The sequence below is a fragment of the Globicephala melas genome, chromosome 13, assembly GCF_963455315.2.
Source record: "Globicephala melas chromosome 13, mGloMel1.2, whole genome shotgun sequence".
NCBI lineage: Eukaryota > Metazoa > Chordata > Mammalia > Artiodactyla > Delphinidae > Globicephala > Globicephala melas.
In genome coordinates, this window is record NC_083326.1 from 14351614 (window position 1) to 14372882 (window position 21269).

Consider the following 21269-nt stretch of genomic DNA (forward strand, 5'->3'; position numbering starts at 1 on the left):
AGGTGACTTGGAGCTGGCAGGTCAGCCTCTGAATCCAGGCCCCCAGGTACCTTCTAGGTTGAGGCTCTGAGCTTGGAAAGTGGGTATTACTTTCAGTCACTTAACAGCTCTCACTCTCGTGCATTCACTAGTCAGTCAACACCTGCCCTTGGGCAGTTTTAGAAAATGGACTTTTGAGCTCTGACTGAGCCAGTGAGGTAGAGAAGACAGACACACAGACAGACAACATCACCTGTTATAAATGGTGATGAATACAGGGTCACAAGTTCTCATGGCCTTTGGGATTGACAGTGGATACTAACCTCTCCTTGGGGCAGCTGCCAGGGAGCCTTGCCCCCATCTCTTCTGGACTCCAGGATTCCTCTGCAGGTTCTGTACCTCACGCACTGCGTTCACAGCCTGCCAGGCTGTGGTCCTCTCCTTTCCCACCTCCAAGACTGCCTGCCTTCCTCTTTCCCTGAAGAAAGGGATCTCATCTTTCAGAGAATTAGGTGGCTACGAGGTAGATGCTGCTACAATATGGGGGGCACTTAGCCCACGATTGCTTTGACTTTTCTCCAAGCCCGGTCTGCATTCCTGTTTTTCTCTAGCTTTTGTTGGTGTAGTGACTTGTTGGTGTTGGTTTAGGACTTGGACACTGCTTCTCTAGGATGGGGGCTCCTGGCTGGGGGCATGATGCTGGACTCCCAGCATGGCGTTCATCCGCCCATGGCGTGTTATGGCTGCTCAGGCTGGCGCTCAGCCCTCTGGGGGGGGCCTGGTCTGAGCTGGGCTCTGGTGACCTGTCAGTCAGCGTGTGAACATGGTCCAGAGGTGTGGGTTGGCCCAGGGTTAGGCAGGGAGCAGGTGAGACCGCAGCTCGTCCTTGGTTATCCTCGACTGGGAGGACAGAGCTTCGGAATTAAGAGAGAGAGTTATAGGGCAGTCAGAGACATAGTGAGTTGCTTTGTGAGTTGAAATTTTGCTGCCCTTTTTTTTTTTTTACATCTTTATTGGAGTATAATTGCTTTACAATGGTGTGTTAGTTTCTGCTCCATAACAAAACGAATCAGCCATACATACACATATGTTCCCATATCTCTTCCCTCTAGCATCTCCCTCCCCCCTACCCTCCCTATCCCTCCCCTCTAGGTGGTCACAAAGCACCGAGCTGATCTCCCTGTGCCATGCGGCTGCTTCCAACGAGCTATCTACCTTACTACGTTTGTTAGTGTGTATATGTCCATGCCTCTCTCTCGCCCTGTCACAGCACACCCTTCCCCCTCCCCATATCCTCAAGTCCATTCTCTAGTAGGTCTGTGTCTTTATTCCTGTCTTACCCCTAGGTTCTTCATGACATTTTTTTTTCTTAAATTCCATATCTATGTGTTAGCATACGGTATTTGTCTTTTTCTTTCTGACTTACTTCACTCTGTATGACAGACTCTAGGTCTATCCACCTCATTACAAATAGCTCAGTTTCGTTTCTTTTTATGGCTGAGTAATATTCCATTGTATATATGTGCCACATCTTCTTTATCCATTCATCCGATGATGGGCACTTAGGTTGTTTCCATCTCCGGGCTATTGTAAATAGAGCTGCAATGAACATTTTGGTACATGACTCTTTTTGAATTTCGGTTTTCTCAGGGTATATGCCCAGTAGTGGGATTGCTGGGTCATATGGTAGTTCTATTTGTAGCTTTTTAAGGAACCTCCATACTGTTCTCCATAGTGGCTGAACCAATTCACATTCCCACCAGCAGTGCAAGAGTGTTCCCTTTTCTCCACACCCTCTCCAGCATTTATTGTTTCTAGATTTTTTGATGATGGCCATTCTGACTGGTGTGAGATGATATCTCATTGTAGTTTTGATTTGCATTTCTCTAATGATTAATGATGTTGAGCATTCTTTCATGTGTTTGTTGGCAGTCTGTATATCTTCTTTGGAGAAATGTCTATTTAGGTCTTCTGGCCATTTTTGGATTGGGTTGTTTGTTTTTTTGTTATTGAGCTGCATGAGCTGCTTGTAAATTTTGGTGATTAATCCTTTGTCGGTTACTTCATTTGCAAATATTTTCTCCCATTCTGAGGGTTGTCTTTTGGTCTTGTTTATGGTTTCCTTTTGCTGCCCTTGAAGAGGAAACGGTATTCTTTTCAATGTATGAACTCCAGGTGACCCACCAGTGGGTGATCCCGAGAGCAGGCCTTGGAGGCACATCTACACTAGGAAAGGGACCAGCGTTTCGAAATGAAATGAGATGTGATAAAGAGCCAGGGCATCGTTCTGTAAGTACCCAAGAATGTTCCTCCTCCTTTTTCTCCAGTCAGACCATCATCACCTCAAAACTACTTCATTTTCTTGTCTCAAGAACATTTCTTCATTTTTCCTTTCTTTCCCCCTAGTTTGTTTTATTCTAACAAAGAGACAAAGAGGAAGAAAATAGCATTTTAATGCCTACGTGTTTGGTTCTTTTCATACATATTGTTTTCTTAAATACAGCAGTCTTATGATATGGAAGTTGTTATTAGTTCTCATTTGAAAGATGAGGAAATTAAGGCTCTTTCTTCAGAAAAACCTGAGGAATGGGTTCTTCATCCTTGGCTAATGGAGGGGTGTGTGTGTGTGTGTCTGTGTGTGTGTGTGTGTGTGTGAGAGAGAGAGAGAGATTCCAGGTTAAGAAATAGCATGGCCCTAGGAGGAAAGGTGTGTGTGTGTGTGTGTGTGTGTGTCCCACCCCCCCACCCAAGGAGAACAGTGGTTGGTCTCTGATTGGATAAGGTCTTTGGTGTCAGGCCAAGGAATTTGGACTTAATTTGGAAGGTGATTCAAGGATTTCTTTTTTTTTTTTTTTATTGCGGTACGCGGGCCTCTCACTGTTGTAGCCTCTCCTGTTGCGGAGCACAGGCTCCGGACGCGCAGGCCCAGTGTCCATGGCTCACGGGCCCAGCCGCTCCGCGGCACGTGGGATCCTCCCGGACCGGGGCACGAACCCGTGTCCCCTGCATCGGCAGGTGGACTCTCAACCACTGCGCCACCAGGGAAGCCCTGGTTCAAGGATTTTTAATAGAAGGGAGTGATAGATAGGATTAAAGTGTAGTTTTAGAAAGATTAATCTGGCAATTCTGAATGAGAGCATAGAGAACGGGGTGTTGTGTTTTTCTAGGTGTAAGATGGGATGGTCCACAGTGAGAGGAGTGACAGGGATTATGTTCAGCATGGATGTAACATTGCCAAGGAAAAGATACAGGACTTGGTGAGAGAGAAAAATTTCATATAAAAAGTAAATGTATATATTTGAGATGGTAAATTTTATCACAGTTTAAAAAAATGAAATGCGTGCCTTGCTTTGCTTTCCTGTATGTGGGCTGTTAATTACATTGGCTTCGTGGTATGTGTGGATTTTAATATTTGGTTGGGAACTTATACTGCTTATAATTTATTTAAAGGGAAACAGTAGTTCCCGTTTTAGCTGTTAACTTCTGAAATGGCAAAACCCAGTTATGCTGTTATTGTAAAAAAGGAAAGGCTGGCCTTGTTAGAAGACACCTGAAGGATGACAAGAGGGGTAAATGATTCATTTCTTTCCACGCGACCTGTATAACCAAATTGCTAGGAGGGACTTATTTTTCAGGCTGTTTGTTTTTTTGCCTGCGCCACGTGGCATGCGGGGTCTTAGTTCCCCAACCAGGGATTGAACCTGTGTCCCCTGCCGTGGAAGTCCTGACCACTGGACCTCCAGGGAAGTCCCCACATAGGCTGTTGTTTTATACGGCTAACTGTCAGTGATTCAGTAGTCCAGCTGCCCACCTTGGGCATAAAGAGAAACCGAATAAATCGTTTATCGTCTCTGGCCACAGGCTGGGGCTGCCTGTAGTAGCAAACGGTCGGTCTCCATCATTTTGTGTGCAAGAAAGCATGGAGAATGCAAACTTTTAGAAATTCTATTTCTAATAAACTTAGGTTTAAAAGTTGCTAAGCTGTTTTGATTACTCAGTGGCTGACCTTGAGGCAGCTTATTGGTAAGAGGATAAAATGGAAAATTAATCTCCACATATGCAGAGCTGCTATTTAAACATTTTAGGAATTACTTCTTGTTTATAATGCCATTCGCCAACGTTCTTTGGGAGTAAAAGGATAGAAGTACCCAACTTCTGCTCATCCCAGCTCCCTTCTTTGCATTTTAATACTCCCCCACTCTCTTAACTATTCATTATCTCTGTCTTACTTTTTAAACAAAAACTAAAGTCCATGCTTTATTTAGATTTCCTCAGTTTTTACCCAGTGTCCTTTTTCTGTCCCAGGATCCCATCCAGGAGATCACATTGCATTTAGTCACCATGTCGCCTTAGACTCCTCTTGCTGTGACGGTTCCTCAGACTTCCCTTGTTTTTTGTGACCTTGATAGTTTGGAGCAGGACTGGTCAGGTAATTTTGTAGAATGTCCCTCAGTTGGGATTTGTCTGTTTTCCCTGTGGTTAGGCTGGGGTGTGATGTGTTTCTGGGATAACGTGCTGTTCTGTCACGTCAAGGGGACGTACTATCCATATGACTTATCACTGTTGATGTTGCCCTTCGTCACCTGGCTCAGATAGTTTTGGTGAGGCCTTTCCACTATGGAGTTACTCTTTTCTCTCCCCTTTCCGTACCGTCGTCTTTGGAGGAGAGTCACTTAAGGAGTGGGATTATTCTTCGCCTCCGTAAGGGTAGGGCATCTACCTAAGTTATTTGGAGTTCTGCACAGATTTGTTTGCCTTTCCCCATTTATTCAATCATTTGTATCAGTGCGGACTCATGGATGTTTATTTTATATTTCAGGTTACAACCCAGTATTGCTTTATTTGTTGCTTGTGTTGTAACAGCTTGAGCCGTTGGGAACTCTTTCAGTTCACCTCTGTCCCTCTGACATGCTCCTCTCAATGCAGTTTGTTTCCTTTCTTTTTGTCTTGTTTTGGAGCACTTCCTTAATTTCTGGCACTACAGAATGCTCCAGGCTCATTTTGTGCATTTCCTGCCCAGTGCTGGAATTGGCCATTTCTTCAAGGAGCGCTGGTCTCTTTTTCTAGTGGAGAGCAGTGTTAGAAACCCAGGTCTCGGTGCTGGCTGTCCTCACTTTTGGTCTTTGCCAGGCATCTGCCCCAGTGCTGGGTTCACCTCACATGACTTATTTCTTCATTTTCCTGTCAAATCTTTTCATATGGTTGCCCAGATCTGTTTTTTTTAAATTAATTAATCAATTTAAAAATTTTTGGCTGCGTTGGGTCTTCGTTGCTGCGTGCAGGCTTTCTCTAGTTGTGGCGAGCAGGGACTACTCTTCGTTGCGGTGCGTGGGCTTCTCGTTGTGGTGGCTTCTTTTGTCGTGGAGCACAGGCTCTAGGTGCGCGGGCTTCAGTAGTTGTGGCACACGGGCTCAGTAGTTGTGGCTCACGGGCTCTAGAGCGCAGGCTTAGTATTTGTGGCCATGGGCTTAGTTGCTCTGCTGCATGTGGGATCTTCCTGGACCAGGGCTCGAACCCATGCCGCCTGCATTGGCAGGCAGATTCTTCATCACTGCACCACCAAGGAAGTCCCCAGATCTGGTTTTTATAGCTGTCAGAATTTTAGCCTAGATCAATACAAAATTATTCCTTGGATGGGCAATCAAGCTGCTTTTATATATTTTAAAAACGTGTTTTGTGTTCTAGTATCAACACTACATAGGAATCTGGCTACAAATTTAGATTGCATTTGGCTGGGTGATATTTTTGGTCTGTGATTTGTCTTTTAATACAGTTTTTACAAGAATTTTACAGATTCATGAACCTTAGGGAGATAGTTAAAAACCTATTAAAATTAAATTTTGTGCATTTGGTTTTATGAAGGCAAAATAAGCAGCTGAAATAAAATGGACCTGGGAGCTAGAGGTTTGCATTTATCATTCCCCAATTTAAGGTGCAGCTTAGATGGTAGAGAATGCCAAGGGTAGCAGTATAGTTAAATGAAGATTAATTAAAGTGTAGGCAACTGGAATGATATAAAATTCACATCTTCCGGATGTAATTTCTTCTCTGTATTTGTCCTTCCTGGGAAACCCTGCCTGAGAACCTTCTGAGCATGTGTCTTGCTATTGAGTGTGAGGGGGGACTGTAAGCTGAAGTGAATATTCTTCTTTACTCCTTGTCTCAAAACAGAGATACACATTTTCTTTTCTGTTCCCCACATCACATTAATTATTAATCAGTTTTTTTTTTTTTTTTTTTTTTTTTGCGGTACGCGGGCCTCTCACTGTTGTGGCCTCTCCCGTTGCGGAGCACAGGCTCCGGACGCGCAGGCTCAGCGGCCATGGCTCACGGGCCCAGCCGCTCCGCGGCATGTGGGATCCTCCGTGACCGGGGCACGAACCCGTGTCCCCTGCATCGGCAGGCGGACTTTCAACCACTGCGCCACCAGGGAGGCCCTATTAATCAGTTTTTTATTCTATTTTATTTTACTAACTGAGACTCAAAACTTAGAGCTTGATAAAATTCTTGGATCTCCCGTGGGGAAAACTTACTCGTGCGGGTCCTGAGGATTTGGAGAAGGCAGGTCTCACCCCCGGCCTGCCCTGCATCTGGAGGACAGTACGTCTTCTGCAGGGCACCGAGCAGCCAGAATCCTTTCAGCTGTGGCTGCCGAGCTTGCTGCCGCTGCTCGTGGGAAGCTTTGCCCACCATGGAGTTGCTAGTCCATAGTTCTGCTGTCCTTTGGGCGCTGCGGAGCTCAAGTGAGGGCGGTGCCCCACGCCTCTGGTCTGAGCATCTCTTTGTCCACCCCCCTGGTTCTGACCTGCTGGGTCATTTGCACCTCAGCCTCTAATTCTGATCCCGACTGAGGCTCACGCCTCAGCCTGTGGGTTCTGTGCTGGACAGGGTGAGCCCCTGACCTTTGACCCCTAGCCCCTTGGTACCAGCCCCCCTGCTGAGAGTGCTGCCCACTTAGGCTCCTTTCTTTTCTTGCTCAGATCCAAACGCTGACGAGGAACCTGTCAGCCACACGGGTCTCCCGGCTGTGGTTGCAGGTCTCTGGTCTGGTTGTGGGATGAAAAGAGTAGGAACATGCCTTGAAAATGTCTGACCACCTGCCCTCCGTGTTTGAATGTTATGCTCTCTGTGCTTTTTGTGTAGTGTATTTGATCATGACAAAGTTCCCTCTAGATATCTAAATAGCACAGCCCTGGGGTTGGGTGTATGCTGTTATCTCCATTTTTAGGTGGAAAACTTTCCAACACAAAGAAGCCAGAGAGAGCACAGGGATTGTTAGTGCTGGGAGGGACATTGGGCCTCACACCCGCTGTCTGTGTGTTGTCGCTGGGACATTAAAGCTCATTCTCTTCACCAGGGTTTGTCCATAGAAACTAGTTTATTTTAGGCAACTGTATGGATGGGTTTTTGTATGCTCTTGCTTATTAAGTGACAAGAACGTAGGTCGGTAAGTGATTTCATGGAGCTGCAGAGAGAAGTAAATAGGAAATTCATCATCTCCCTCCATGCATTCATTCATCAGTCACAGAACAAATATTTCTTTTACAGCTAGTAAGCAAACCATATTAGGAAAAGTTTAAACTTCCTAGTAATGTAGAAGTTGTATAAGAAGTCATCATTTTGTGTCATAAATATTTATAAAGTTGGGGGCAGGGTGGGCTTAAAGTAACTCTAATGCATGGTGGCAGCAACAGAATTGGTGCAGCCATCTGGGAAATCATTCTGGCATTTGTGTTCACAGATCAGAAAAAATGACCTGTGGTTAGATCAAAATTTTGGAACTATAGCATCCCTCTTTTTGGAGACTTACAATATTTGTTGCGTAATAGAGGCTGTCCTGCAGAAAGAAATCTGTTCAGCGTAGAAAAGTTCAGCATTTACTCTATGTATTTCAGTGCTGCATTTGTGAAAAGCCTAGTAAGGTCCTTCAAAACTGGGGTCTGTGTTTCGCAGTGTGTGAAGTGCAGCACGTGAAGGGCTTTTACTGTTTTCCTAGTGGAGGTGAGTGTCATGGACAACGTGGATAGGACTTGGACGGGTGACAGGTTGGGAGGGAAAACGAAGGAGGGCTTTAGTGTAAGTTTGACCTCCTGTTGGGAGAGTCAAGTGGCATATAAAGTTGGCAATTGGAAAGGTGGCTCTGAAGGCAGAATTAGGGCTGTAGGTAGAAATGTGTGAGTTCTGTGAATATATGGGATTGTTGTGACCACAGGGGTGGCCGAGGCTGCCTTTGGACAAAGGTAGGTGACAGAGTCTGACGGGACCCAGGAGGGGAAGAGCCAGGGAGTCAGGGGAAACCCGAGGGGCTTCTAGCAGTGCTTGCAGGGTCCACGAGAGGACAAGATGGCTGGAAAATGAAATTCTGCTGAAAGGCAGCGGCAGTAAGAAAGGACACAGGCAACAAGGACCAGCACAAGGCAACAAAGAATGGGAATGGACCGTTTTTGGAGTGTTTTCTAGCTGTGAGGCACTCGCTTTATTTCATTTAGTAGCTATACACTATTAAATGAACGCATGCATTTTCATTTAACTTTTTATTTTGGAATAATTTTAGCTTCTAGAAAAATTGCAAAAATAATACAAAGAATTTCCAGGTGCCCTTTACCCAATTTTCCCTAGCCACCTTGTATAATTATAACATATTAATCAAAACTAAAAAATTATCATTGGTATAATGCTAACTAGACCATAGACTTTACTCAAATTTCACCAGTTTTCAACTAAGTGGAGGACACTATTTGTGTACAGTTCCCTTTCTCTGTAACCTTACAGTATACAGTCAAGGTTTTGTTTTCCAAAGTTACTTGGGTGGGTTCTTTTCCTCCGTACGGTCTCTTCATCTTCAGCACGGGTGTTACGTCATTTGCTTGTGATATAGTTAGTTCTTTGTTACACTTGGTCTCTTATTTTGGGCCTCTCCTCATTCCTGATTGCTTTTATTTTTTGTTTACACACAGTAAAACTCTCTGGGTCTTGACAAAGACATAGACGTGTGTATCCAGCCCCACAGTTGTGGTACAGAACAGTTCTGTCACCTCCACGTTTCCCCCTACAGCCTGGATCTTAACGGTGGTTTCAGGCGAGTGGGTAGCAAAGGGGTGGGGAAGGAGCTGGGCGGTGTAGGATCTCCCGACGACTGAGAACTTGACTGTGAGGGCAGCGTGCCCATGGACAGAGCACAAGGGTAGGGTCTCCAGGTTGAGGCTGGGGGACGTCTCTTTAGCCAGTAGGTAGAGGTAATAGGAGTGGCCAAAAGCCCCGGAGCCGGGCAGCAACCTCCCAGTGAGGACCAGCTGGGAAAGGCCAGCTGTGCGGACCAGGCAGGGTCTGAAGGGGCAGGCGGACCGTGGGGAGGGGTCCTGCCTGTTGTCTTCGCAGCTGACTGTGGAAAGAAGGAGGTGTGGAGTAGGTACCGGGGCAAGGTTAGAAAACAGCCTCTGTCCCCTGGCAGGGTGGGAGTTAAGGAGAAGGAAGAGAGAGGGTGGTGGGGCAGAGTGACACAGAGGACGGCCTGGGGCACGAGGAGCGGGGATTTGCTGCAGTCCTCTCTGGAGGTACCCTTGACAGCTGCAGAACCATGTGGAAAACGCAAAGGAGCTTTTTACTGCAGAGCTTTCGTGTGACCTGTGAGTGCTTGGAGTTGGGGGGAGTGATGCGAGGAGTAGGCCAAGACTGCGAGTCAAGCTTCTGGAAGAGGCTGAGGTTTGTAGGGACCATTTGCTTCTGTTCCTGTGGGAGGAAGGGTGGGTGGAGGAGGGAAGGGGAGGCGCTCATCGGTGTAGCCTTGAGGGAAAAGTGAAGGATAACCCGCAGGGAGGGGCAGGGGCTGGATATATTCTTGTCTTTCCCAAGGTTGTGCCCTGATGCAGTGCCTCTGTGTTTATGTTTCCAGAAGCAGTTTGAACTTTCACATCGGTGGTTTTTCAAGTCAGGAATATTAGGTATTAACTGAAGAAGAAAACACGGCCTTGGCCAGAGTATCTGTATGTCAATATTGATACCATCAGGATTCAGTGAAACAAGAAGATACCTATTCTGGACAATAGCAGCTGCCTTTACTAATTTCTTATTAACTCATACAGAATTAAAACGTATATTCTTTCCTTTTCACCTTATGTGTAAACTGTCTTTTTACACGTGGGCAGCTAACCTGGTGGGGGCTGTTTAGAAAGTGAAGTTCTTCTGGCCTCAGCAGGTGGTGTGCAGGGAGTGGGGGGGACGCCCGCCAGTGCTGGAAGCTGAGAGGGGCTGGGCGCTCTGTGGTCCTGGGTCACACTTCTTCCCAGTGGCTGGAGAGGAGCCTCAGACCTACATGGTGCCCTGGCTTACCGTCCAGATCCACCCAGGGCCTGATGAATGTGGAGGATGGAGATAAAATAAACACTTCTCTCTGGCGTTTTGGCACTTGTATGGGGCCTTCAACTAGCATGTATTTAAGAGATTCCATAGCTCCATTTATTATTGCTTATTTTTTCCCTCAAAGCTATACGCACGTAGCCATTCGTGTGTGTGTGTGTTTGTGTATTTTTTTTAGTTATTATTTTTTTGAGACCTAAGTGTCTGCCAGTTTTTGGGGCCCAGTCTCGTTGTCCATCCCCCACCCTTCCCTAGAGAGCAGCCCTGAGGCAGAGACATAGCCCATCAGGTGTTTTGTTTTGTTTCTGTTTTTTGTTTTAAACTCCACAAAACTGACATCGTTTCCCAGCTGGTTTAGGAAGAGCGAGCAAAGAAGCATGAAGCAGATTTGTGTAACTGAACCTGCTGTTGGGGATGGAATTGCAGTGAGAAAATATTTTTCCCTGATAAGCAATTCAGATTGAAGTGAGGGAGAAGGAAATGGTCAGTTGGGGAAAAAGAGATGTGATGTCTTTTTCTCTTTTGTGGTTGAAGAGATGTCATGATGGAGGGCGTTGAAAATGCTAAAGGTGAAAAGGGATTGGTGAAGAAGGAAGAGCCCAAGGGTGTGTGTGTACTAGTATGAGGGGAAAGGCAGGGATTGGGAGGTAGAGGCCGGGAGAAACCAACCCCCTGCTTATTTCTTTGAAGACATGAAACCTGAGGGTGCTAAGTCATTTTCTGTGAGCAGCAAACTGAATGTGAAGCATTGCATAATATCAACACACATAAGAACATTGCACAGTTGAAGAAATGAAGGTTAGAAATGTGAGTTAGATGCATTAATCTGTTGAATTACTTCTTCGAAAAGGGCTTCAGTGGCCAGATAAGTGCCAGAAAACAGTGACAAATACAGTCCCCCAGAAGGATAACAGACCTTGGATTATCATAGTTGTTCTTTGAAAAGTTTGTGTAATGCTGTTGAGGCGATCTGTAGACTTGGATTTGTTTTTCTTTAGGATTATTATGACTTAGCGTTTATTGATTTTCATTAAAGAAAATGTTAGTTTCTCCATTTACATGGGGAAGCCGATGTGTTGTCACCGGTCACATTGACCTTTGCGTATTCATTTTGCAGGCGTGTATCTGGGGATTATTTGCAGTTGGGTTCAGTGGTTACTTTATGACTGGGAGCTTCTGTGCCATCATCCTCTAGTTGGAAATTGACAAGTGCCTTCATGAAGAACAGTTTCTTATTGCAAAGTGTAAGAAGTATGATTAAGGGGTGAATGGGTTTTTCGTAAGTTTTTCTTTTGATTTGATAACTTTTGACTTTTACCAACAAAGATGAAATAGCTTACTATAATTTTAAGAGACTTTGGTAGGAAAGGAAGTGTTTTGTCTGTGTCATAGGAGGGAATAGAGTGACCATGTGACAGACTTGAGTTCTTTGATTTTCTTTTTTTATAAACAGGCCTAGCATTCCCCCCCCCAGACATTTTCAAGGTGAAAGGACTTTTATACATCAAGCACAAATGCTGTTAGTGAATTATACGTTATTTATAGGGGGTTTAGTTTTAAATTAAAAGACTGTTAGTGCCTTTGAAGGAAGCTGTATTTTACAGGGTTTAAATGAGATGAAAGACATTGTTGCAATAACTAAAACTAATTCTGTTTGAAAGTCAAGCTGTTGAGGGAAAGGGAAGCTAAAATGAGATCTTTTTATCTTATCTTTTAAACGAGAAGACTGAGATTTATCTTTGTAATGTTTTTAAGCAGAAGAATCTATTTTTAAAACAGTACTTAGGAATTGGGGTGAACAAAAGTAAAGAAAACTTTCAAACATAAACATTTCTCTCTGTACTTGATAGAACGGAGAAATGAAGCAGGAGTTAAGCATTTTTCCCCCCAAGTGGTAAATTCACTCTTGCCTTCCAGAATGTGGGAAGGGTGAGGGTAGTAATAGGACGGTGTGATTGTGGGCATGACAAACATTTCTATAAACCAAAAAAGAAGTGTGAAGTTACAGACAGCGGTGTTTATTACATTGATTATACAGCCCGGGAGAGGTGAACTCACCGCCACTATGGTCTTGGGTTTCAGACAATGCGATGTGCTTTCAGCAGCCGCTGCACTTGGCCTGTTATGCCCGCTGTGCATTTTCACCTTATTCTTTCAGGTGAACTAGGAGAGCTGACTCATATGTTTTTAAACTGCTGCTAATTCACTCTTACCTCTCCACAGTGTCCCAGTACTTCACCCCAAAGAGTTCATCTGGGTTTATCTTCTTCCCTAAAGAGAAAGTGTGTACATCTTAGGCGTTAGGAGGAAGGGGGGGTGGGGGCAGGTATGCCTAGATGTCCACAGAAAAAGTTGTTCCTGCATCAGGAGTGTCTTCTGGACTCCTTGGGGGGCTTGCAGACGTGGAAGTTCCTCTCTGGGGTTTTCTAAGCCTTCACTCTGCTTTATTTATGCAGATAGGAAAAGATAACGGCAGTGTGGTGGGCGACATCCTACCATTGACGATAAGATTTAATGCTGCTGCTGTCGCCGCCATATGTGAGCACCTGTGTGTCCATAAAGCAGGCAGGTCCCTGTTGTGTGTAAACAGGAGGGAGATGGTACGAATCATGTATTAATCTTCCAAGTATTCATCAGAATGCCTGCCAGCTGCACTGCCAGTGTGAACTGCCAGTCGCTTAGCAAGTTGTGTTTCACGTGGTGACCCTTTTATCATTTCTTGTGGTTGTGTGTTCTGGGCCTCCCACCCACTGAGTATTTGAATTTTCTGTTATGTTCTTTTTGTTCCTGAACCGACTGCCCTCTAGGATGAATGGTGTGAAACTGGATGACGTCTTTTGCTCACCAAAATCATAAGGAGAGGGCAAATGACATAAATCCCATGTAGCTGTAAAGAAAGGGTTGAGGGATTTGGGCAGAGCCCGGCCACCACTGGGGACATCCAGAGGCTGGATCCCAGCTTTGGATAAGTGGTGGCATTAAAAAACCACCTTTCAGGCCCATTCGACTCCAGTGGGGTATTGGGGGTGGTTCATGAGTCTATGTTTTGAATTCTCTAAAAAGTGGTCTACAGACTTGGATCATCATGGCTGGTAAAGATAGATCATAGGGACGCTTCGCTCATGGTGGTTTTATTGTGAGTATTCAATTTATGAAGGCAGTATGATGCTTAAAAATAAAGCTGGTGAGGGACTTCCCTGGTGGCGCAGTGGTTAAGAATCCGCCTGCCAGTGCAGGGGACACAGGTTTGATCCCCGGTCTGGGAAGATCTCACTTGCCATGGAGCAACTAAGCCCGCGAGCCGCAACTACTGAAGCCCGCGCGCCTAGAGCCCGTGCTCCGCAACAAGAGAAGCCACTGCAATGAGAAGCCCACACACTGCAACGAAGAGTAGCCCCCGCTCGCCGTAACTAGAGAAAGCCCACGCTCAGAAATGAAGACCCAGCGCAGTCAAAAATAAATAAATTAAATAAATAAATAACACGGTGACATTCAGGGATTATTCCTAAGTGGGTGGACTCTTAAGTGGGTATATTGTCTGACAGATGGATTTTTCATTGCCCACATTTTACAGTTCAGCTTCATTTAAAAAAGAAAATCATAATATCAAACTTTCTCGCTAGATTTGACTTCATATAGATGTTTTCATGTCATCATATGCTTAGAAGTGTTGTACTTTGATGCCGGGGGTGCATTATTCCCTGTCTGGTCCCGCAGGCACCCATCTGGGAGAAAAGTGGCCCAGAGTGTTCTCTCTAGGCCAAGCAAACCATCTAGAGAAAAGTACATGTGACTTCTGAGACATAAGTGCATGGAAAGTGATTTATTCTTTTATTTATGATAATTTCTGTTGCTTTCTCTCTTTATTAATGCACTTTAAAAAAATTTATTTATTTTTGGCTGCTTTGGGTCTTCGTTGTTGCACTCAGGCTTTCTCTAGTTGTGAGTGGAGGCTACTCTTCATTGTGGTGCGTGGGCTTCTCATCGTGGTGGCTTCTCTTGTTGCGGAGCACGGGCTCTAGGCTCACGGGCTTCAGTAGTTGTGGCACGTGGGCTCAGTAGTTGTGGCTAGCAGGCTCTAGAGCGCAGGCTCAGTAGTTGTGGCACACGGGCTTAGTTGCTCCGTGGCATGTGGGATCTTCCTGGACCAGGGCTTGAACCCGTGTCCCCTGCATTGGCAGGCGGATTCTTAACCACTGTGCCACCAGGGAAGCCCTGGAAAGTGATTTATTCTTCAGCTCCTATTGAACCATAAGTGTTTGTTTCATCTTCAACAGTAGTTTTTCCCAACGAAATTCTTTGAAGTATTTGGGTGTGTCCCAGAGTGGGTGAATATGCTGAGGGTGTCTTAGCAGCTGATGATGGATTTATGGTTAATGTGAATTTTCACGGGTATGTTTATTGTTGCCTGAGTAGAAATCCTACTGTGATCCTCTTATAGTTATTTTTATTAGGAATGCATGATTTTTTACAGATAGTACAAGAAAAAAATCATTAAATACTTTCGTAAAATATGAAAGACAACTTCTCAGTGATTTAAAGCAGACTTAAAGGAGGAATGATGTAGTAAATATTGACAAGGAAAGAGTCTAGGTGTCTACAAATCACTTAGGCCGATTCTTCCATTGAAAGTTGCCTGAGATCAGCTGTGATCCTTGTTTCTTCCGACATTGATTGTTTCTTGATTCCCCTCTCTTCTTCCCTTCTTCTCCTTTGCTTTCTTTCTCTCCCTCTCCTTCCCTTTCCACTTTTTCATTCATCCTCTTCCCTTTCCTTCTCTTCCTGGCTGCTGGCCTCCATGGCAGAAGGAAGGAACAGGCCCAGAGAGATCCCCTTACTTCCTGAGGGTCTCAGAGGCAGTGAGTTGTCTGCAGAGCAGGGTCAAGGCCTGTTCTTATTGTAAGTCCTGTGTTGTGGTCCCTGACTTGTGTCCTGTTGGTTATTTGGCATTTATGGTGCAAAGGCAAGTGGGACGTTGCCTGTCTTCAGGCAGCTGACCAGGCCAGTGGGTAAGAAGAGACAAGTACACACACACTTTAATACATACAGAGCATAATCGAATCCTAAGATGGAGTGCTCTGGGGGTTCAGGGAGGAGGAAGAGCTCCCCTACAGTGGAAGGGCCCCTTGTAAAGACCCCAAGCAGTCTGTGTATTTATATATCCTTCATCTTTAGTAACGGCTGTGACTGTCCATTTTCCTAAAACTCTCCATCCTTCTACCATCCAGGGCTTCGTGCACATTAATGCAAGCACTTCTTCTTCTTTTTTTTTTTTTTTCCTGCGGTACACGGGCCTCTCACTGTTGCAGCCTCTCCCGTTGCGGAGCACAGGCTCCAGACGCACAGGCTCAGCGGCCATGGCTCACGGGCCCAGCTGCTCCGCGGCACGTGGGATCTTCCCGGACCGGGGCACGAATCCGTGTCCCCTGCATTGGCAGGCGGACTCTCAACCCCTGCGCCACCAGGGAAGCCCCAATGAAAGCACTTCTTCATAGACTGTTGTCCACCCTGATCTAGCCTGGCTGCCAAAGAGAGGGCCTTCCTCCCCCGGGCTCTGTCACGTACTTGGGTCCATGTTGTCAACGTGCTGGGAGTAATTTCGTGGAAGGCCTTTCTCAGCTGCCACAGCCATTTGCAAGACTGTGTTGGCTGAGTATTGATTAGGAAACAGCTGTGCATTCCCTTAACTAGCGAAACCACTGGACTGGGGAGGGAGATGGAAGGGACACTGCACTTTTCTGCCTGGAGAGTGTTTTTTTTCCCTAACATAATGGAGGGAATTAAGATTAAGTAAAACGTGATGGAATGAGCTCCTGGGGGATTTTTGAAACTTTTATCAGCAGTAGACGGCCTGTGCTGGGTTGGGATGCTCACTTCTGTGGATGAATTGAAATCTGTAATTGGGGTTTTGCCTGTAATCTATTGCTTTTCATGTGATACCCCAAATCTGACGGTGACTGTGTTAGCAATAGTTTTGCCAGTAGAATTAAATGCTGTCAAGATCAAGATATGTTTGGAAGTAGTTTTTTGTGAAAATGGTGAGGTGAATCCAATGATAAATAACATTTTCTAGTCATTAACACCAGAACCTGCTCTTCGTGCTATAATAGTTTTCATCAGCTTGTTAGAGAGGCTCCACGCTGGCAGTGCTGCACGGCCTTTTGGAGGAATTACTTCAAAGCTGTAATCGTCAGGGCTTTATACCTGTTTTCCAGATGCTTGTTTACTTTGGCTTAATGTCCTGACATTATAATAAGTACAGTTGGCAACTCGCTCTTTCATGATAATCATCACTGTTCGTGTAAGTCCCATAGGGGTGTTTATCTGCATGTTCATTGCTGATGGAATTATTTTCTGTTCGTTTAACAGAACATCTGATCAAATTCATGACCATGGGGGATATGAAGACCCCAGACTTTGATGACCTCCTGGCAGCATTTGACATCCCAGATATGGTCGATCCCAAAGCAGCTATTGAGTCTGGACACGACGACCAGGAAGGCCACATCAAGCAGAACGCCCACGTGGACGACGACTCCCACACGCCGTCCTCCTCCGACGTCGGCGTCAGTGTTATTGTGAAGAATGTGCGGAACATCGACTCCTCCGAGGGCGCAGAGAAGGACGGCCACAATCCCACCGGCAACGGCCTGCACAACGGGTTTCTCTCGGCGTCCTCTCTGGACACTTACAGTAAAGATGGATCGAAGTCCTTGAAAGGAGACGTGCCTACCTCAGAGGTGACTTTAAAAGACTCCGCTTTCAGCCAGTTCAGCCCCATCTCCAGTGCTGAAGAGTTTGACGACGATGAGAAGATAGAGGTGGACGACCCCCCGGACAAAGAGGACATGCGCTCCGGTTTCAGATCGAATGTGTTGACAGGGTCGGTTCCCCAGCAGGACTATGACAAACTGAAGGCACTCGGGGGAGAAGGCTTAAGCAAAACTGGCATCTCTACGCCAGGCAACCTAGAGAAAAACAAAGTTGTCAAGAGAGAAACGGAAACAAATTCTATAAACCTGAGTGTTTATGAACCTTTCAAAGTCAGAAAAATGGAGGATAAACTGAAGGAAAACTCTGAAAAGGTGCTTGAAAACAGGGTCCCCGAGGGCAAGCTGAGCTCGGAGAAGAATGACGCCTCCCTCGGCGGTGTGGTGCCCTCGAGGACCAAGCCATCCTCCAAGCTCTCTTCCTGCATCGCTGCAATTGCGGCTCTTAGTGCTAAAAAGGCCGCTTCGGACTCCTCTAAAGAACCAGTGACCAACTCCCGGGAGGCCTCTCCGTTACCAAAAGAAGTAAACGATAGCCCTAGAGCCATTGAAAAGTCTCCGGAATCCCAGAGTCTCATCGATGGGACGAAGAAAGCATCCCTTAAGCAGCCGGATAGTCCCAGGAGCATTTCCAGTGAGAACAGTAGCAAGGGATCGCCATCCTCTCCTGCAGGGTCAACACCAGCAATTCCCAAAGTCCGCATAAAAACCATCAAGACGTCTTCTGGGGAAATCAAGAGAACAGTGACGAGGGTGTTGCCTGAAGTCGATCTCGATGCCGGAAAAAAGCCTTCTGAGCAGACGGGGTCCATGGTGGCGTCCGTGACGTCGCTGCTGTCGTCTCCGACCTCGGCCGCCGTCCTTTCCTCCCCGCCCAGGGCGCCTCTGCAATCGGCGGTCGTTACCAACGCGGTGGCCCCCGCCGAGCTGACCCCCAAACAGGTCACCATCAAGCCTGTGGCGACTGCCTTCCTCCCGGTGTCGGCCGTGAAGACGGCCGGGTCTCAAGTCATTAATTTGAAGCTCGCCAACAACACGACGGTCAAAGCCACGGTCATATCTGCTGCTTCCGTGCAGAGCGCCAGCAGTGCCATCATTAAAGCTGCCAACGCCATCCAGCAGCAGACCGTCGTGGTGCCGGCCTCCAGCTTGGCCAATGCCAAACTCGTGCCAAAGACTGTGCACCTTGCCAACCTTAACCTTCTGCCTCAGGGCGCCCAGGCCACCTCCGAGCTCCGCCAGGTGCTCACCAAACCTCAGCAGCAAATAAAGCAGGCAATAATCAGTGCCGCGGCCTCACAGCCACCCAAGAAGGTGTCGCGGGTCCAGGTGGTGTCCTCCCTGCAGAGTTCTGTGGTGGAAGCTTTCAACAAGGTGCTGAGCAGCGTCAACCCAGTCCCAGTTTACATCCCCAACCTTAGTCCTCCTGCAAACGCGGGCATCACGTTACCGACCCGCGGCTACAAGTGCTTGGAGTGTGGGGACTCTTTCGCCCTTGAGAAGAGCCTGACCCAACACTACGACAGGCGCAGCGTGCGCATCGAAGTAACGTGCAACCACTGCACCAAGAACCTCGTTTTTTACAACAAGTGCAGTCTCCTGTCCCATGCCCGCGGGCACAAGGAGAAGGGAGTGGTGATGCAGTGTTCACACTTGATCTTGAAGCCAGTCCCAGCAGATCAGATGATTGTTTCTCCATCAAGCAATACTCCTGCTTCATCTTCCGCCCTCCCGAGCTCCTCGGGAGCCGGCACACACACTGTAACAAAAATTCAGTCTGGCATAACCGGGACAGTCATATCAGCCCCTTCCAGCACACCCATCATTCCAGCTATGCCTCTGGATGAAGACCCATCCAAGCTCTGTAGGCATAGTCTGAAATGTTTGGAGTGTAATGAAGTTTTCCAGGATGAGACGTCGCTGGCCACTCATTTCCAGCAGGCTGCAGATACAAGTGGACAAGTAGAGTATCATTTACATTTTGGTATTTCGGTGACGAGTCTGTAAACATGAGTGCTCTATACCGTGCCCGTGGATTTTAGGGGCGGGAGCTCAGTTCAATGGGGGGATGTGTGTGTCTGTTTGTGTACACACTCACATGTGAGAGAGGATTGTTTGCATAAAGCAGTGTTGAAATATGAATCTTATTTAAAAATCAGTGTTTTTGAAGATGACTGTTTTAGACAGAAGCTGTGTACTAGTTGGGTCATGGCACCTTAGATGTGGGGTAAGTAAAGGAGTTCTTAATTGTTGGGTGATTGGAATTTACGTCGGAAGTCTGAGCTCTAGTGAGTGATAGTATAGACCCTTTGGATTAAGTGTTCAAGTCAGGCTACGTCACCAGCGTTCCTGAGTCATTTATTAGCGACCGTTGTGGGATTTAAAAATTTCCTGTTGTTGTTTATAATTATTGTCTTTTACAGTTAAACACACCCAGTTGATACCCACTTTTCAGGCATGCCTGCTTACTTAAGGTGGTGGTCTGGTATATTCAGTAATATTCTCCACTGCAGTGAATTTAACCTTCTAACGGAAAACCCATCCATTTAAATAGAATACCTTTGAGTTTGTTTGTGGCATTTTTTTTTTTTTTTTCTTTTTTGGGCTACGTTGGTTCTTCGTTGCGGTGGCTTCTCTCGTTGCGGAGCACGGGCCCTAGAGTGTGCGGGCTTCAGTAGTTGCGGTGCGTGGGCTCAGTAGTTGTGGCGCATGGGCTCTAGGGCGCAGGCTCAGTAGTGGTGGCGCATGGGCTTAGTTGCTCTGTGGCATGTGGGATCTTCCCGAACCAGGGATTGAACCCCTGTCCCCTGCCTTGGCAGGTGGATTCTTAACCACTGTGCCACCAGGGAAATCCCTTGTTTGTGGCATTTTTGGTTTGTTTTTTTGTGGTGATGTGTAGGTTGGTGTTGGTGAGATGTATTTCACAGTGCGCGTCAGTCGGCGGTTTTATCTCTACCATTTGCTTCTCTCCATGAGGCAACTTCTGGGCAGTAGATAAATGTGTTTTACAGATATATGGAAGTAACTGGGCATGTTGAGTGAAACTAATTCAAGCTAGAGAGACCATATGATTTATTGTGCAAACCAGGAAACGTGTGATATTGGAAGGGGCGCTGGTTTGAGCTGATATATACCCTGGCTCAAACTTCTGTTTTGGAAGCCCCAGTGGTAAACTGATCTTTCCCTTACTTGCCTCCGCTGTCTTGTGACGAGGAGCTTTATGCTGTGGTTCAGACGTCTGGTACTGTCACCGTGATCAGCTCCCCAAGGGCAACTGCTGAGTCAAGTTCTTTGTAGGATTTAAGTTTGGGGAACAAAAGATCAAGAATACCTCAGTGACTTTTCCTGTGGACATTCAGTTGAGTGGAAATGGAGGCGATAAAGAGTTTCGAGAACATTCTTGCATCGAGAACGTTGGATGTCACATGTGTCATTGGCTCTGACGGTAAAGCGCTCAGGTGGTTAAGCTGGTTCAGGAAGAAGTGATTGTTGCACCCCCCAAGCGCGTCCTGGTGACAGGGCTTGGGTTCTTTCTGGGTTCCTCTTACCTGGTCACCGCTTCATCAAAGGGGCAGTCTTTCCTTCTGTCTTAAAAGGATGCAGTTAAAAAAAAAAAAAAAAGAAAAAGCCGTTTCCGTAGTTCTCTCTGTTCTGCTGGTATTTTGTGCAGGTGGTGGAGTATGTCCCGGCTCACGTGTGCTGGTCCGTATTGGCATGTGGAGCTGCCTTGAGAGATGTCTGTTCCCTTGGGGACCTTTTCTTCCCTGTTTTCCCCTCGTTTTTGTTCTCTGTTAACCATTTAGGCTCATCCGCTGAACCGGGGTCAAATAGGGAAGCGCTTTCCCTCAGGGAAAGAGATTGACGTCTCTTCTTGTGTGGGTGGTTGCTTTGCCTTGACTCTTTGTATTTTGCTGGGACAGGTGTGTAGCGCAGCTCCCCCGTTTCCCCTGGAGCACTGAGGGATGAGTCAGGGCAGAATATATGTTAACTCCAGGGCCAGGTCATACTAGGCCGGACAGTCACCTTGTTCTGGTTCCTTCCTCTGACTCTGCCGAGCTAGGGTCCACTCAGCCCACCCGAGAAGAGCATTTCTGTCGAGTGAGCTTCAGCTGCCGCCTGAGCCAGCCACCGCCTGGCTGGCAGCGCCAGCACACCCCGAGGCAC

At 46.6% G+C, this 21269-nt stretch overlaps 1 protein-coding gene across 9 annotated transcripts in view; it reads left to right on the top strand.

Annotated features, from left to right (window-relative positions):
* ZNF532 (zinc finger protein 532) overlaps positions 1–21269 on the top strand; it is a 108740-nt gene that overhangs the window by 32905 nt on the left and 54566 nt on the right. For all 9 annotated transcript variants that reach the window (XM_060310260.1, XM_060310262.1, XM_060310263.1 and 6 more), the window contains one exon: positions 16705–19067. In XM_060310260.1, the coding sequence (XP_060166243.1) occupies positions 16722–19067 (2346 nt within the window). In that variant the 5' untranslated portion in view covers positions 16705–16721. The remainder of the gene's footprint in view (positions 1–16704; positions 19068–21269) is intronic.